The sequence below is a fragment of the Anguilla rostrata genome, chromosome 5 (assembly GCF_018555375.3).
Source record: "Anguilla rostrata isolate EN2019 chromosome 5, ASM1855537v3, whole genome shotgun sequence".
Classification (NCBI taxonomy): Eukaryota; Metazoa; Chordata; class Actinopteri; order Anguilliformes; family Anguillidae; genus Anguilla; species Anguilla rostrata.
In genome coordinates this window covers 62546563-62565127 of record NC_057937.1, presented here as the reverse complement: position 1 = coordinate 62565127, position 18565 = coordinate 62546563, and the positions used below count along the sequence as shown (strand labels likewise).

At 49.2% G+C, this 18565-nt stretch overlaps 1 protein-coding gene across 1 annotated transcript; it reads right to left on the bottom strand.

Moving 5' to 3' along the window:
* Positions 1-3951: 3951 nt before the first annotated feature.
* LOC135255883 (uncharacterized protein C4orf54 homolog) lies at positions 3952-16048 on the bottom strand. Its single transcript, XM_064337648.1, has 2 exons — positions 11162-16048; positions 3952-4460 (listed from the first exon to the last, which is right to left on the bottom strand). The coding sequence occupies exons 1-2, from the start codon at positions 15697-15699 to the stop codon at positions 4448-4450; spliced, it is 4551 nt and encodes a 1516-aa protein (XP_064193718.1). The 5' UTR covers positions 15700-16048; the 3' UTR covers positions 3952-4447.
* Positions 16049-18565: the final 2517 nt, after the last annotated feature.

Genomic DNA, 18565 nt, shown 5'->3' with positions numbered 1-18565 from the left:
GGACTGAATTCAGACTTCCACCGAACATTATAAACTAGGCCGTGCCGAGCAATAGGCATGTTTCTGCATGGATAGGTTTTTACGGTTTCTGATTTTGTGACTGGGTTAAATTTTGTGTTGGTATATACTGCTATACCATACATTGGTCTGGAAAATAACACAATGCTCACATATCTATTTTTTTCTCTCTTAACAAACAGCAGAAAACAATCAGCCTAAATCTGGGTTCACAGTCACTGTGCCTGAGCATGAAGTATTCATTCATTCATTCATTCATTCATAGTCTAACGCCCATCCAACGTTCACTAACACAGTGAATGGGTGAACAGGCCACCGTTGATCAAGTATTCTTTTTTTCTCAGGATAAAAAAACTAAACAAAACAAAAAGCCCTTCACAAACAGTGTGGATTAGGCCACAAACAGAGAACCGTCTCTCAACCAGACACTCAAATTTTAAAGTTGAGCTAATTTTTATCACAATCTTAAAAAATAAAATAAAATAAATAAACAAACAAACAAAAAAAAAACAATCAATTGCACTTTGTTTAAAGGCACTGGGTTGTTTTTATGACAAAATGGCTCCCAAGTAAATACTATTTGATGAACAAAACAAATCTGTTTTATAACGGTTGCCAACGGTGTGCAACGGTATGGCCAACTGAACACTTTCCCAGGGTTTCTCTTACATTTGAACATGCTGGACTTTACTTAAATAACTAAATGAAACTCAGTGAAACCACTGGCCATCTCTCAGAGAAAAGCCCTTTCGAACGGTTTTACCTTTCCGCTAGTTAAAGGAACAGAGACACACACTTGATCCTGAGGATAAATTCATGCAGATACATCTTGGCCTGGTGCCTCCGCCGCTCTTGCTAGGAGTGAGATCTCATACGCGCGACGGTCAGGCACGTCCCGAGAAGCTTCAGCGCGTCGCGTCTCCACGGGACACGGGAGATTTCGGGGAGTAGAGTCCTCTCCGAAAGGTTCGCCACGAGAGGAGAATTACACCGTGCCTTATCCGCCTTCCAGGTCGACCCAGACAGCCAAGCGATTCCGAGCTGGATCTGGGCCGGATCCGGGCCGAGGCTGGCACTGACGTCAGCACAGCCGGGCCGAACTTGACCCAGATCCGGCTCGGAGTTTATTGCTATCTGGGGAACGTCTGACCTAATCTCCAAAACCATGGATAAATCATTTGGTCAGAAGGGGAGCCAAATGGAACTACTAAAGCTAGCTAGCTAGCTAGCATTACAAGTTTCTGCATCTTCTGTAGCTAGTTTCCCCACCTTGTATTTGGCTGCCCTTCTGTCCAAACGATAGTTAGCTTGGGTGACAGACGAGGTCCTCGATTTAATTCTTCAATCGTAGCGAGCCTCTCGGATCGGACGCCACTTCCCGAAATCTCCCATGTCCCGTCTCGACGCGACCGCTTTTGTGCAAACCCACACGTGGTGCTACAGAATTAGGCTGGAGAAGAGGCACTTTTAAACAAAACGATGTTATCATAGACAGTTTTTCATCAACGTGTCCTAGCACAGTAGGCAGGTACTTTAGACTGACCAGCAGTTCTGAAGTACCTGTAATTCAGTATAACAAAAAAAAAGCAAAAAAAAAAACTAAACAAAGCAGCCAAAGCATCATATCGCATAAATCTCACAGGTTCATTAGAACAATCTACGGGAAGAAAGCACCACTGCGCTCCAGAGCCTTTGCACAGAGCAGCTGAGGCTGCCTGCAGGGTTCATTTCAAAAGAAATGAATAAATAAAGAGAGAAAATCAGAACGGGTTAATGTGGATGTTACTCCGGTTTGTCCAGGGTGAGCAACACTGCATTTTATATCAACAATCAATAAACACCTCAATAAAATCAAAAATCAATAATGGCTTTAAACACCTTCGCCTCAAAGGCTTCTTGTATGGAATCCTCACCATTTTAAGGATATTTACCATAAAGTATATATGTGTGTGTGTGTGTATTTTGCAACAGACTCACATTTTTCCCCAAAAAAGTCTAGTATTTCCTTTTTAGTAAGAGGGCAGATTCTGCCTTACTTAATTCTGCTTGTGTGAATGGGAGAGAGAATGTATGGCAGAAAAATACCATATGGAGACAGAATAAAAATAAATAGACTTTTGCATGCGCTTACTGTACCTGTACCTCAGACATGCTTGACCGGACCAAAGCCAATCAAAACACTCAAAACTCAAGCTGGATGAATATTGTCCAATCATGGCACAGAGTAGGTTTGACAGAAACCAATAGTATTGAGGTCATTCTGGGTTTCCTGATGAATTAATTAATTTCTAATTTGGACACTGTCCAACAGTAATATCATAGGAATGCATTACATTATAGAGCCTGCCCGTGTCAGTTTATATGATCCACGCATTTAGTCATTTCTGTATCCATCTTTATCCTTAATCACAATCAGCGCTATTCCCTGCTCTTTGAATTCCACTGAATATGAAACAGATTTTTTAACAATATTTTTATATTGTAACAATATTTTTTTCACAGCCGTCAGATTACTACTCTAAGACATTGGGGGGGGGGGGGGGAGGCGTCGACAGGCGAGTTGGAATCTCATTTGACCGCGGACGGGGTCGTGACCTTTTCTGCTGTCCCACACAATCATCCACCGAAACCCTGCTCTGTGACCTGGAGCCCGACTCCGGGTCCGAGCCCCTCCCCCAACCCCCCCTCCCCCCCACCCCGCCCTCCTCCCCTGTGCCCAAGTAGAGGCGCCAGTGTTTCGTTTAACGTCGCACAGAATGGCAGAAGCACACAAACAGACACACACACACACACACACACAAACACACACGTCACCTCCGTCACAGCAGAGGTGAAGCAGCAGAGCTGGGACGCATAGAGGAGGTTCTTCCCCTAAAACGCCCCAGCAGTACACAGCTCCACGGGCCCCCCCCACACCCACCCCCGGCTACTCAGGAGTCTTCCTCCCGAGTAGGCCGTGGAGTCGGGCCCCACCCCCCCAAAATAAAACGGCGAGGGCCCGGGGGCCCCGAATGGGAGCTGAAGCAGGCGGGAGTTAGCACGCCGCGGCGTGCGTTTCCCAGCATTCCCTGGGACACTGACACTGACGCTAACGCTAACAAACGAGCGCTAACGCTAACACACGAGTGCTGACGCGGTACGCCATCGGCCCGGCGTACCGCAGGAAGCGGCTCTGTGCGCGAAACGAGCGGTGACGCCTCTTCTGGGGGGCCGGGGTGGGGCGGGCGCAGGGGGGCGCGGGGGCGAGGGGGCTGGGCTGCTGCTTCGGCAACGGGCTTCAGGTCAGGTAGCAGGGAAGTGGGGGGGCTGTCTGGGGTCTCGCAAAAAAATTTTCACTTAAACCCTGTCCCACGAAACTGGAGGCGGCCAACTGTGCCCTCCTGAAAATGCCCCCCCCCAATGGGCCTGTTTCATGCAGCGAACCCTTCTACTCTCACCTCATCCTTTTCTGTTCTTCTGGGAATGTTTTCTATTTTAATTCAGACTGATTAACTTCAAGTTCTCTCTCAATATGAATAAATTAAACATACATATTCTGTATCAGCAGCTTGTATAAACCTCATATCTCCAGTTTTTGTCTCAAAAGTTCTCATCTGGCTCTATATACCGTCACTGTTTCTTAATTCGACAACTAATAAAGTTGTTTCAAAACTGGAAAACATAAGAAGTTAAATTTTTTTATCATTCAGGGAAAACTGACAGGGATGCACCTCTCCATGGCTCTAGTGAGGACTTTCTTTCTGTGTCTTTCTTTTCTTAAACGCACCTTTTGTAAGTTACTTTGGCTAAAAGCATGTCAAAATGACTCATTTTTAAATAGTGCATTATTTCAGTTATTTGCTGTTGAATTTGGGTTATTCTGAGTGCCATGAAAAGACAATGTCTGAAACACCTGTACTCTTCCTGTCACAGTCGCTTTTGATTTTTAGGCAGTCTGCTTTGGGCGCCGCAGCCACGCAGCGGTGCAGGTCTGCAGGGAGGTTCCTCGGTTTAATGCAATAGAAGAAGACTTGGCTCGTGAACGGTGAATGGCTCTTTTTTTAATAGACACAGCGCTGCAGTATTTCACTTTCCTTTGAGATTAGAGTGATGCTCATGTAGCCTTAAGCTGTACTGAATGCACTCGTATACAAAGCCAGGTGATATATTTTAACAGGAGAGCAGCAGTCTCTAATGTTGAGGTTTAAAAAAATATAAGCATGCGGCAAAGGTTAAAAAGAAACTGGAAGCTGATGCATTGGGATGGGGTTTGGGGCGGTGTTATGAGAGGGAAGTGGGTAGGGAAGGGGTGGGGGGGGATGAATCGGGATAAGTGATGGTGTTCTGATTGGTGAAGGTGACCAAGGATCACTGGTTCCTGGTGGAATTAATGTTGTGGAAAAAACGGGGCAACAAAACCAGCCGATCTGGGACAGAGCGAGAAGACTTCTCACGGACCGCTTCTGTGTGAGATGGAAAGAACAAAAAAAGAGAAAAAAAACAAAGGACAGTGAGAGAGGAGGAAAAGAGGAAGTGGCGTCTGGGTCAGATCAAAATTCTTCACTGTGACATCACTGTTGGGCCAGATCGAAATTCTTCACTGTGACATCACTGTTGGGCCAGATCAAAATTATTCACTGTGACATCACTGTTGGGCCAGATCAAAATTCTTCACTGTGACATCACTGTTGGGCTTGATCAGAACTGTTAATTGTGACAACACTGTTCAGTTCTTCAGCATGTGACCTCAGAATGGTGATGTCACAGTTGTGAATGAAATTGCCCGTGGACAAATGGAATGTGCGGCAATATACTGAAATAAAATATATCATCAGCATATCATCAGAATATATTGACAATTGTGCAAACTATTGCAGCTGATATATTGCAGTTAAATTATCTATCATTTTTTTTAACAGGAGCCCACATATTTAGAAAAAATTGCAATATTTTCCATTTCCAAAAGTGAAGATTTTAAAGGGCTTTTAGCCTCCACTGAACACTGTTTTGCATTCCTGTGACAGCAGGACTTTTGTGAGTGGCTATGCTTATATTTTTCAGACTGCCTCTGAAAAATTGAATTGAATTGAATTGTTCACTCATAATTTGTTTGCCATTCTTTTACTCAGTATCAGCATCTTTAATTTTGTAGCATTGAATCAAACATGGTGAGGACAGAAACCTAACAGGCAATCCATGCATGACTAATCTAGTTTTCTAGAGCACTAAATGTGAAAATGTTTTTCAACCCAATCTTTGTCAGGACAACTCATTACTATGGATGAGGGCACCACAGGCAGTACACAAAAAAGGAAACATCAGTTTAACCCTTCGAAGTGTATGAATGTTTTTCAAAATTCTAAACCAGTGCTCTAGAACTCCACCGCATTGAATTACCAGCAGTGATTGTGACATCAGCATTAGAATGTTCGGTTGAGAACATTCTAATCGCATATTTGTGATCTTAACGTCTTGAAGGCTTAAAGCCATTTAGCAGGGTTTTGGGCCACCATGTGTGGCTGGTACAGGCCGTGTGTGGCCTGAGATTGATTTCGCCAGAGCCTGTACTTCTGCGGGGGTAATATGAAGCCGGTTTTACACAAGAAAACCGACCCAGTCATGCTCTCAGTCGGAAGGTTATGGACATGGAGAAGCAGTGCCTCAGGCTTTGCTCTACGAATGCTCATACGAGCTCAGATCTGGTGGCTGAGGAGAAGGAAATGACATAAGAATGACATCAATGCTCTTCTCCTCAAATGACTGGGCCGTTACTCCTGCCCTGTGGATGATCGGCGTCTTAAAAGCCCCCACCGCCTCTCTGGAGGATAGAGATGTTTTACCATGGGGTGAAGATGATCACTTAATACCATTAAGTAATGGCTGACATTGACTTTGCCCTCTAAGTATATGAGTGCCTCGAAAACCATGCCAGGAAAATCAGCCCCATACTTTTACAGAACCAGCAGAACCCTTCACTACTAGAACATCATAACAGAACCAGCAGAACCCTTTACTGCTGGAACATCATTACAGAACCAATAAAACCCTTTACTGCTAGAACACATTACAGAACCAACAAAACCCTTTACTGCTGGAACACATTACAGAACCAGCAGAACCTTTTACTGCTGGAACATCATTACAGAACCACCAGAACCCTTTACTGCTGGAACATCATTACAGAACCAGCAGAACCCTTCACTACTAGAACATCATTACAGAACCAGCAGGACCCTTCACCCACAAACACAGTCGTGTTTCCTTTTTTGTACACATAGAATTAAAAAAGCAGAATTGTCTGACAAAAGAACACATTCTGTTTGGTGTAGGCTGTCCCAGAACAGTTCCATTCCAGAGTTTTTAAAGTTTGACAGCATCCGGGAGGCATACAGAGCATTTGGCTTAGCAGCTCATATTTGTCTCACTGGTTAAGAGGATTAACATCAGCTGTACGGCATCTTATATTAGGATCCAGAGAAATGCAATATGTCCAAACATGCTGTACATATGGGCATTCCTGTTAGTGAGCATACAAGGTCAATTTATTATTGCGCAGAACATTCCGTGAATATTGCCTGTCAGGTCAAAATATGAGGGAGAGACTCAATACAGCACTTAAAAATAACGCTGACGTTCTATTTGCATACTTATCGTCTGAAAACCGCATATCCTGTGAATTTTGTCAAACACAAATCAATTTATATTGCAATACATTAATACATGGACACATTCATATTGTTTGATTTCCAACCAAATTATGGCTATGAGGTTATAAATATATTTATCCATAGTTACATAAGACAAATATCCATTTTATTGGTACCAGAAGCACAACAACCATGCACTATAATGACCAAGTCGAGTTATGTGGAATTTTATTTATCGAGAAAGTGTTTATTTACAATATATATATATGTATATATAAATGATTTAAATCAGAAAGTAAACGAAGCAGCTGAATGAAGGCTATTTCACGAGCAGCTGAACGGGGACAGACAGAAGCGCTTCACACCCGCGGAGGAGAGGCTGCATTTAAGAGAGGTGAGATCAGCTCGGTGCTGACGCCCCAACCCCAACCCCAACCCCAACCCCAACCCCAACCCCACGCAGCCCCTTTCTGTTTACGTAAGAGCGGGGCGGGGGAGGGGCGAGGGGCGAGGGACAGGGGGTGAGTCCCTCTCTCTCTCTCTCTCCCTGCCTGTCTCTCCCCCTCTCTCTCTCTCTCCCTCCCTCTATCCCTGCCTGTCTCTCCCCCCTCTCTCTCTCTCTCCCTCCCTCTATCCCTGCCTGTCTCTCCCCCCTCTCTCTTTCTCTCCCTCCCTCTTTCTCTGTTCCCCCTCTATCTCTCCCACACTCTCCCTCCCTCTCTCCCTCCCTCCCTCTCTCACCCTCTCTCTCTCTCTCTCCCCCTCTCTCCCTCTCTCCCTCTCTCTATCCCTCTGTCTCTCTCCCTCCCTCCCACCCTCCCTTTTTTAACAGAGGGGCAGTCTATAAAAAGTTGACCTCGCTGGTGCCCTGCGTCGTGGTTGGTGTCTGATATCCTGAGGCAGCTGAGCTCCCCCCCGTATCAGCACAACAAACGCTGCAGAGCCTGACCTTTTCCCACTGCGCACTCAACCCCCCACCCCCAATCAACCCCCCACCCCGTACTCACCCCCCACTAAACCCCCGCCCCCAACCCCAGCACTCAACCCCCCCCCACTCAACCCCAGCACTCAACCCCTCCCCCACTCACTCTCCCACCCCCACAGCCCCCCAATCAACCCCTCCGTACTCAACCCCCCACCGCCACCGCCCCCCAATCAACCCCTCCGTACTCAACCCCTCAACCTGCAGAGCACTTCAATTCCTTTCATTTGAGCAAAAACGTTTAGCTTTTTCTCTTCCCTCTCTTTCTTTCTAGCCCTCAAAAAATATTGGAACATAGGATTTGTTATTTTTTATTCATCAGTTATAGAAACTGACTTTAATTGAACAACTTATTTACAGTGTACTAAAAACTAATGTTTTTTTCTTTCTTTCTTGGGGCAGCCTGGGGTGCTGGGGCTAAAAGTTCCATGAACCCACTGCCAGGTTTCAGGGCGAAAGGGACCTTGGAACACATCGTAATGTGGCAAATTAGACTATGCCCTCAGACGCGCGATATAACGGTTTAATTTTAACTGCTCCCGCTCTGTTCCTTGTAAAGAACATGCGATAATGTCAGAGCGAGCGCGTGGGAATGTTGTGTGTTGGCTCTGAACGACCGAGGAAAGCGAGCGAGAAGTGAGCGAGCGCCTGACAAGAGAACGCGTTCTGCTTTTCTCTCGCTCTCTCTCTATCTCTCTTCCGTGACAGGACAGGCATAATCGATTAGTCAGGACTAACGGCGCAGTTTCGACAGGGAGACTGCCAGACGAATTTAACCATAAATGCAGGATCGGCGGAATTCTGGAGTTTTTTTAGGAGGTATTAATTCAGAAATCCGGCAGTTTGAATCGTAAATGGGCAAGATTTTCCGAGAGTGGGCAGAGCAGGCAGGGCTATCGCGATTGTTTACTACCCCCGCTGGTCATGCCCTCCCAATCCCCCGTCGAGCCCCGAGAATAAACCTGTAAACACTCGCGCGGTTCGCGGCATCAGAAATAGCCCCCGGGCTTCGCTGCACGAATAGGGGAGCTGTTTTTGATGTCTGGTCTTGACCGAGGTTAAAACGCCATCCGTCAACAACAGAAGTAGGGGTTGCCAGAATCGGATCGCCCCCTGCAGAGGAAAATACGCCGGAGGTCGTAATCAGTAATCAGATCTGCCTGAACTCCTTTGGTGCCTATAAAACATAAAGTGCCCCACCACCAGATCACTGAGAGTTTTTAGCGAAATCGACGTTACTGCCTTGAATTTTGTTCTGAATAGTGGGTAAAACAGCGGCTTCTTTTTTAAAATGTAAATTGGCTAAAATCTCTACGGAATTATGGAGGATTCTACAGGGCTGACGTATTTTAAATAATTGTTTGACCCAGGTGCGCGAATGCGATCAACACCTGTTTCAGGTTAGTAAGGCTCCAACGGCAATCGCTTTTTCTGCAGTGCGGCGACAAGCACGAAGCAGTAATCATATCTTGGCGAGTCACATTGTTCTTAGCGAATTAAAATTTTGAACGGTCCCTGGTTCGACTGCAAAAGCTTGACCTGTAGCCACCCCCCCCCCCCCCGAAAAAATCCTTGTGCCAAATATATTTTTAATACTGAAGACATAGTTTATTGCATCTTGATATTCCTCCAAATCGACACCTGCAGTTTAAACCATTTCAGACCAGCAAGCAAAATGTACCCTACTTTCTCAATTAGCCTATATAATGTTATCGCCAAATTCAAACGTTTGACTTTGGCTGTGCGTGTCTGTCGTATGTACACAATTTTTTATGTGTTCATAGGAAGTGTGATGACTTTTTTTTCTTCAATACCAGACATCACACAAATTGAAGAAATATGGACCTCAACCTGCATGTGATTAAAATGTTAAATAGCCTATTCCAACCAACCCTCATGTAATATCTGCAAGGCACTAATGCAAGGCTGTCAGAAGCTGCTGCATGGAAAGATTTTTTTTAAAAAAAAGCTTTGTGTGTGCCCGACATGTTGCATGTCCTATCTAACACTACACCTGTTCTGTTCAGAAATTCAGCTCCAGAAACCAGACAGCAGGCTGTAGCCTGGTATGGTCAGAGATAACAGCCAAGGGAAACGCAGATCTCCCAGAAGCCCTTGGTGCGCACACCAGTCTTACCAGTCTTATGCTTTAGATCACCTAAAAAGAGTCTGGTATGTGCTGCTAATGCTCAGATATAGCTGCATATATACTGCCATGTATAGCAACTCCTATCACAGTCCTGTCTTTAACTAGAAATTACCTACATGTCTGTAATATGACCTGATCCTTCTGGATGTTTATATTATTATATATTTCTCTCTTTTTTTAAAAATGACATTTTATTTGAACCACCTTTATTCATCCTAATGATGTTTTTCAGCCTGGCAACCCATTCTGCCCTTGCTTAGTTCTAAGTCCTGCTCAGGAACTCTTTGAGATTTCAGGTAAATCTGTTTTTCGTGGTTTGGGCTCGGCCCCTTAGTTCCAGTGAAGGGTAATCTCAATGCGATGACATTCTACAGGATTCTGTGCTTCCAACTTTGTGACAACAGTTTGGGGAAGGCCCTTTTCTGTTTCAGCATGACAATGCTCCTGGGCACACACAAAAGGTCCATATTAAATTATTTTTTTGAGCTCAGTGCGGAAGAAGTTGACTGGCCTGCACAGAGCCCTGACCTCAACCCCATCCAACACCTTTGGGACCAGCTGGAAAGCCAATTACGAGCCAGGCCTAATTGAACAATCAGTGCTCGACCTCACTAATGCTCTTCTGGCTGAATGGAAGCAAATCCCTACAGCAAAACGCTATAGTATCTCGCATAAAGCCTTCCCAGAAGAGTGGAGTTTGTTATAGCAACAACTCCTTATTAATGGCTATAATTATGGATGAGATGTTGGATGTCAGGTGTCCACATACCTTTGGCCAGGTAGTGTACATGGAAGCTAAAAGTTCAGTGTGTGCGCAGTTTTTTCTTTTTTTGGTCTACTTTGTTCTGCACCCGTGTCTGACTGGGGTTGGACGTGCACACAACCCTGCTTTTCTCATAAACCGTAAAATAACATTTATCATATTATATTTAATCGTGTTTGCAGCATGACCGGTATTGTCAAAATTGTAATTTTTAAAGGTTAGCGGAAATTCTGCGGTCGATATGTTGTAGATTATGTAGTTAAGATCATGGAACATTACGTGCGCTAACGAAGCTGCAAAGCCATATGTGCGTTAGCAGGTTAGCCCAGGCGGCTACACAAACATTGTCAATCAGGGTGTCTAAGCTGGTCCTGGAGAGCCGTGAGTTGTGCTGGTTTTTAGTTTTCGCCTTAAAACCAGCAACCAGGTCAGACCCAAGATGGCTGACGAGGTGAGGTATCTGTGTGATTTACTGCTTTGATCGATTAAGTGCTGAGTAACAGAAAACAGAACCGCTGCTGCTCTCCAGGGCTAGCCACCCCTGCTACATGCAGTCTGTGGATCGGTAAAATGCGTGAAAAAGGAACAGGTGCCTTACCTGCCCGCCACCCCCGGTTTTTTACCTGTGCTCCACAACGAAGCTCATGGTCGTCCCGTCGAAGGAGGGCGGGGCCACTATTCTGGGGCCCTGCTGGCGGGACGTGATGCTGATGACCGGCTTGGCGTCGGGCGTGCTCCCGCGCCCCCTGCTGGCGGCGTGCTGGGACTGCAGCTGCGGGGACCTCGCCGCGGGACTGTCCGCGTGGGCGGGGTCGCCCAGACGCCCCGCTGCCGGCTTGGCCTCGCCACCTCCGCCTCCGCTACCATGGTTACCGTCGCCGCCACTACCGCCGCCGTCCGAGTGCGTGGACAGCCGCGAGCGCAGAGTCCGGGAGGGGGGGGTGTTGGCGGCGCAGGTGGGGGAAGGCAGGAAGCTGGGGTAGATCACGTACGTGGGGGTGGCGTAGGGGCTGGGGCTGAGGGCGGCCGCAGCCGCCAGGGGGGACAGGGGCGAGAGGGGGGACAGGGGCAGGGAGACGGGCGTGGCGGGCTGGAGCGGGGCGGGGACGTCCATGTACTGCCCCGTCTCGGGGTCGTAGAGCTTGCGGGTTGCCGGGGAAACGGGCGTGTCCACCAGGTAGAACTGGCCCGTGGTGGGGTCCAGCAGCATCTTCCTCTGCGTCTGCTGGGCGGGGTCAGCCGGGGGCGGAGCCGGCAACGGGGGCGTGGCCTGTAGGGGCACAGCCTGGGGGAAGCACATGACCTGGGCCAGGCCGGCCGGCGACGCTATCGCCAGGGTCGGCTGGTAGACGGCGGCGGCGGCGGGAGGTTCCGGGGTCTGCGTTCCCACGGCGACGGGCAGCCCAGGGGAGGAGGCCGGGTCGGGGGCTCCAGGTTTGGCGCCGGGGGGCGAGGCCGACCGTGCGGCGGCCCGGTCCTGGCCCGGCTCGGACCCCGCGGGCGCGGGCTGTGTGAGCGCCTGGGCTCGGCCCGGCGCGGGCTGCTGGACGGGGATGGTGAGGTAGTTTCCCCCGCAGTCGGCCCCGGTGGGCTGCCCCGGCTGAGCCTCGGTGCCGCCGGGCACGTCCTGCTCCTCCACCGCGCATTTCGGCTGGGTTATCTTCAGCGACACGGGCAGCTTGGCGGCCTTGGGCGGGAAGCTCTTGGCGGCCGCGGGCGCGGGATGAGGCTGCGGTGCTGTGTTAGCGGCGGCGGTGGCGCGGGGCGGAGTCTTGCGCCCGTTTCCTGCGCCCGGCGCGCTCCTGCTGCTGAAGACGCCGCGCTGCTGCGGCGGTGGGCTTTTCGGCGGGGTCTTCCTGGCGGGCGGCTCCGGCGTGCGCTCGGCGGGGTAGGGCGTGTCACTTCCTGCCGGGGCTCCCGGCTGGCCGTGCTCCTCGCGGGTGATGAGGGACAGCACGTGGCTGTCGGTCACGGGCTGCGGCGCCTGCGTCCGGCGCTTCCACTCGTACCTGTCGAACACGTACAGCTCCTCCATCGTGCGCACGGCCGCCTGCAGCTTCTCCAGCGCCGCCGCCTTGCCCGCCTTCGACTCCGGCTTCCTGTCGCCGCCGCCGCTAGCGTTAGCGTTAGCGCTGCCGTTGGAGTTAGCGTTGCCATTGGCGACGGAGTCCTGCTTCTGCTTCTGCGGTGTTTCGGGCAGGTCGCCGTTTGACTGCTTGGGGGCGGAGACCGAGGGGGGCGGGCCGGCTTTCCGCCGGGGGGGGTCAGCGCAGTTCGGGGTGCTCTCTGCGGGCGGCGGCGGCGGCGGGGGGGGGGACCTCTCGGGCTCGGCGGCTTCCTCGATGACGGGAGGCCGGCGCCTGAAGGCCTTGAGCACGTGGCCGGGCCTGTTCAGGTCCGGCCGGCTGTTGGTGTTGACGGACTGGCACTTTATCACCATGGGGGAGAAGAGCGCCATGCTCTTCCTCTCCCCGCCCGTCTGCTCCCCGCGGACGCCGGAGGAGGCGGCGGCGCCCTTGCCCTGGCTGTCCACGGAGACGAAGTGGTAAGAGCTCTTGACCAGTTTGCGCATGTCCCTGACCTGGTGGATGGGCGTCAGCAGCTTGTACTTGTTGTCCCGGACGTCCCGCACCATGAAGTGCGGCACTCGCTCCGCCCACTCTCCCTGCAGCGACGCGATCAGTGCCCGGGGCCTGCAGCCGTCGCCCGGCCGCGCCTGACCGGCCGAGCTGAAGCCGATGTTGGGGGTCAGCAGGCTGGCGATGTTGAAGGGCTTGGCTTTGTTGTCGTTCACGGTGCGCACGCTTATTTTGATCTCGGGTGATCGTGGTGTCGGGAAACCTCTCGCCATTCCCGGTCTGTTGCCCGGGCGCAGTCTCCACCCCCCTCCTTCTCCCCGCTCTGCGGCGGGGCGCGCGGAGCTATTATTGCTGGGCCCCTGCTTTCCAGGTTCCTGCCCTTTGGGCTGCGGCTGAATTTTAGTCACAAACAGCTGAGACGTTCTGTTAAACTTTGCGCTTCCTGCTTTCAGGTCGATGTTAATCTCCCCCGCGCCGTTGGCGCAAGAGGCGGGCTTTCCCGTCTCGTCTGGTTTGCCGGCCACTCCGTTCCTCCACGTTCTGAACGCGCTGTTTTCACTCGGCAGCAACGCGCCTCGCGCAGCTTCCGAAGTAGCGTCGCTCCTCTGCTCCGGTTTGGTTTCCGGTGCAGGAGCCGGCGCGTCCTGTCTCGAACTTTCCTCCAGGGCGACAGCCTCGGAGGTTTTGGAGTTTTGTGTCGGCGAGTCCCGCGACTCTCTGGCTGCGTCCGTCTCCGCGTTCTCCTCGTGCTCCTTGGTCTGTGTTCCGCCCCGTTCCATTTTGCGCTCAAATTGCATTTTTTTGGAAATGATATTCTGGAGAAGACTGGATGCGAATATTGCCTTTTTGTGTGAGCTGTCCGTGGCTTCCGCCGTTTCGCGGGCATGGCTGTTGGCCTCGCTGCCCTGTTCGTTTGGCAGAGCGCCGGTATTTTCATCTATGGAACTTGATCCTGTAGCCGTTTCTGCGATTTTCGCGCGCCTTTCGCTCTCAGCATCCCCGGCGTTTACCTTGCAACGGAAATTCACGGTTTCAGCCAAAGTTATAATCGCATTCTCCTCTTGGCCAAGTTGACCCTTGAATTCTACCTTTTTGGCGGTAGATGATGCTTTTTGGGCGTTTGAAAAGCAGCCATTCACAGCAAAGAGCGAATTTAATTTAGCCTGTGTATACCCAATGATGCCTTTACCGGCAGCATTCTTACTCGCTTGAAAAGTTTTCTGGGCGAGTAGTTTGTGGCCGCCTGTGTACGCTGACCAGCTGCTGATGCCCTGCCCGTGTTCTGAGACAGATGACTCACTGGAGGCGCTCAAACTGATCGCATCGAAGTAAGGGCAAGCTAAACTCTTAAACGCCCTGGCAGTCAAATTGCGCACTTCCTTATCGGCGTCGTCCAGCTCACTAACTGAACTGGAAGCCCCGCTGGAGTACTCAAAGTCCCTTCCCTTTAACTTTCTACCGAAGTGCACGCGCCCGGGTGCTGGGATAAAACAATTCGCCCTGCCGCTCGTCCCATCGCCTTTACCGTCCTTGGTTTTAAAAACATAGCGGCTCCAGTCCCCCTCGTGCTTGGCAAGAAAGCTGGTGTTTTCCGTTTCTTTGCCGCTGGAGGACTTATTTATAGCTCTGGAAGTTGTTTTGATTGACAGGTGAATCTGTCCCGCAGAATTACCTTCGCCGTTTTGAAAAGCCTTCGACAGACTTTCGTCGGAGCTGCCGCATTTGTCCAGGTCGCCCCGGTCTTTTTCGTGCTTGGTGCTGACCACTGGCGCGCTCGCGGGGCAAGGGGCCGTGTTATCGGACAGCGCCTGATCACTGCTCACTGGCGCGAGGCTCCCGTCGTCTTCTATGTCGGCTCCTATCGTCTCGTCACTGTCAAAAGAAGCGTAATCGACGAACGAATAGACCAGGTTGTCGTCGTCAACGTCGCCGCAGGATTCCAGCTCAAAATCACCGTCGACGTCGTGGTCTAATTCTGTCAGCTGTATTTCGTGTGTCGTAATAAAATGGGACTCGTCCTCCATGCTACCCAAATCGTTGCGATCGGATAAAACCACGCTTTCACAGTCCTCTGATTCACACGTTTTATAAAGATACATATCCGTGTATTGTAACTCCTCAATCTTTGAGGAAACATCTTTTAAGTGGCAAGGGTCTTTTACATTTAAGGGTACAATTTCGGTGTGAGGTCCCGTTATGGCGTCGGGACAAACGGGACTGTCCCCAAAATCGCTGTTGCTGTTAGGGACTACGGACGGGGACACTGGCTCCGAGTAGCAGAAATCGTCCACGACGCACATTTCCGTTGTCTCGCCCGCTACATATTTCTTGTGGCTGGATTCACAGTCTTTGCCGGGGAGACTAGTCAAATTCAGTTCGCATTCACTTGGACCTCCGTCTGCCGCGATCGGTGCGTCGCCCTTGCATTTAAAAATCCCCAGCTGGTTACTGTCGCCGGCAAGCATTACCTTCAGAGTTCTCGTGCCCTCCGACTTCATGTCGAGCACGTTGTCCAGCTCCACGTAGCTCGACTCGTCCTGTGTCCCATAGTTGTACAGATCCTTTCCCGGCAGCAGCTTCATGTACGGACCGGTGTCTCCTCTGTTAATGAGAGCTGTCTGGGCTCCTTCCATTTGTGTTTTCCCCCCGCTGTCACGAGATATTAATTATTTTTGCGATATTATTTTCCACCCGGGACGGAAAAATAGAAAGAGAGGGAGACGCGAGTCCCCAGGAATCCGCGTCTCACTCCCCGGCGTCTAGTTCACCCACCAGACTCTCCTAGCGGAGCTGTTGCTCTGCGTCGCAGTTCTTGTCGACAGTTGTTTGTGTGGCGCTCGAGCCTGTCATTGCGGATGCCATTGGTAACAGAATCAGAAGCGACATTCCTGCCCCCTATCTCGTGGATGATAGTGCAAAGCATATGGAGATGTGCACTTCTGCTGGTGGGGGTGGGGTTTGGGGGGGGGGGGGGGGGGCACGTCACCCAAACAGCAAGTGTAAAAGGAAATGTAAGGCTCATTACCATGCTACTTAAATATAGGATGTACTGCAGGCGCTGCGTGCAAGTGTCCGCGAAGCAGACCGCTCGCTTTAATAACAGATATGCGGACTGCAAGACAAATGTTTACACAGCGTGGGGTCCAGTGTCAACCGAATGTTTGTAAGGCGTGAGACATTTATGAGAAAAAAAAGACTGTTATCTCTGGCGAGGTTTTCCGCCTGTCGTTTTACCTTGCTTATTAAACAAATTTAACAGTGATGACGAAACGAAATAAAGGTTTTTTTTTAACCCGTTGAAGTGCAATTTTTTTTTGGAATGGTTTTAAAAATTCCAAGTCAGTGTTATAGAATTCCATTACATTCGATTGTCAGTAGTGATTGTTACATCATCATTAGAATGTTCAGTTAACATAACAATCTAATCACGTAGGCCTATTTGTGATCGTATACATTAAAGGGTTAAAATGACAACAGTATAGGCCACGTGTTTAATTACCTTATAACAGTGTTAAGGGCATATCTCTTTGCTAATTCTTTGAAGTGGCCGTCCTTAATTCAGTTGTTAGAATTTAGGTGCCACGACAGCTAAGCAGCCCGTTTATCTTCAAAAATACCTTGGAGTATATTTAAACCGAACCTTCATTTTGAAGGTCAGAGATTGGTGGTAGGTCACAGCCTGTGATCTGCCCATATTAAACCGCTTGAGTCTTTGGAGATGTGTTCTTTGGAGAAATCAAGGACAGCCTGTAGTCAAGCGGGACCTTTACTGTGAATAGTACACGCAAGTTCAGGAAACTTAATAATTGAATGAACTCCTGCCAACAAACTCTTCATAGTCAATGAGTCATATGTACCAGTGGATGAATGCCCACGCTGACCGTCCTGTTTTTTTCATGTCCTCTAAACGAATGTCCTAACTAGAAACAGAAGCAACTTAGCAGGTTTATTTAAAAAAAAAAAAAAAAAAGAACAAAAAGGAAAACGTGTTTTGTCTAACATCTGGTTGCGCACGAGTTCAGCACCTTCAGTCGATGAACAGCTCCCTCATTCGCCAAAAACGCACTTCTCGCTGTTTTATTTTAATTTCTTTCTTTCTGTAACTACAACGTCGTTTTGACACGATTAACCCCCCACGAAGTGAATTATGCATTGGAAGATGAATCAGATTTTGCATAAATGAAACTTCGGCGTTTATTTGTGTCAGGTTTTTCTGCCACCTAACTTTCATCATCATTATTATTATTGTTGTTGTTGTTGTTGCTGTTTTTGTTCTTGTTTTGTGTGAATTATTCCTTTGAATATAGATGCCACTGGTGCGTTCTGCTTGATGGACAGGTAATGCTTTATCTTCAGAATTTGATATTTTTAATTATACATCAACGCAGTGCTCTTGCCTATAATGTAAATTGTACTATTATGCGATGTAGCAGCAACGTAGAGATCTGCTTGTCCCATCAAATTCCTCACACAGAAGAGTTTAATTTACTCTAGTCATGGAGTTTGTATGCGTCCAATAGGGATAAAATGTACTCTGTCGTAGAGCTGAATTAAAACTGAGCATTTTAGCGCATAGAACAAACAATACGACCCATTATTGCCCTGGTACTGGCTTAGTAGCACGTCTCTCTCTCTCTCTCTCTCTCTCTCACACACACACACACACACACACTCGCGCTGATGCAGCTATTTTTTGCAAATGATGCAACGCCACCAATGGAAAGAATGATCGGCATCCCAGTGCCGACTACGAGAGTGTGAGATAACCGCGCGGATTCGGCTCGTGCGATTATAGTTTTCACTCTGAATGGGAAATCAATGACCTTGGCTCAATGACGGCTGCACGGGAGGGTCCGCACGCGCGGCCTGTCTGGCTAACGGGCTGCTCTCCAGAGTTGCGCGCGGATTTTTCCACCAGCGAGGCAGCCTGCGATGACAGAGCGGAAGGATTTCGTTCGCATGTAAAAAAACAAAACAAAATAAAAATAAATAAATAGTGCACTACACTGCCAGAGTAACCTTCCATCTGTCGTATGCGCCCACGAATAGCGCGGGGAAACACATTTCACTGCTGCCTGCGCTGTTGACATGGGCTATTTACGCGGCTCAGGAAGGAATAAGACGTATGCTTTGATAGTTGAGTTTCACAGATAGCCACACACCGACCTTTTTCATCATGACCTTCGGATCACTTCGAACGATAGGGTGCTTTGACAAAAAACCGCTTCTCTCGCAAGAAATAAACCTTTAACTTGTGAAATCATCTTCATGTATTCAGAATTATATAGTTGTATAGTTTAGTTATATATTTCTAGCTGACGATGCCACGACCCGAAACCAACTTTCCAAAACTGCGGGACGATGGAACGAAATGTGCCAAACTAAGGCTGACCTGGGATCACCTATTCCTCTCCCAATCCCGGCCAATCAGGAAGAGCAAAACCTGTA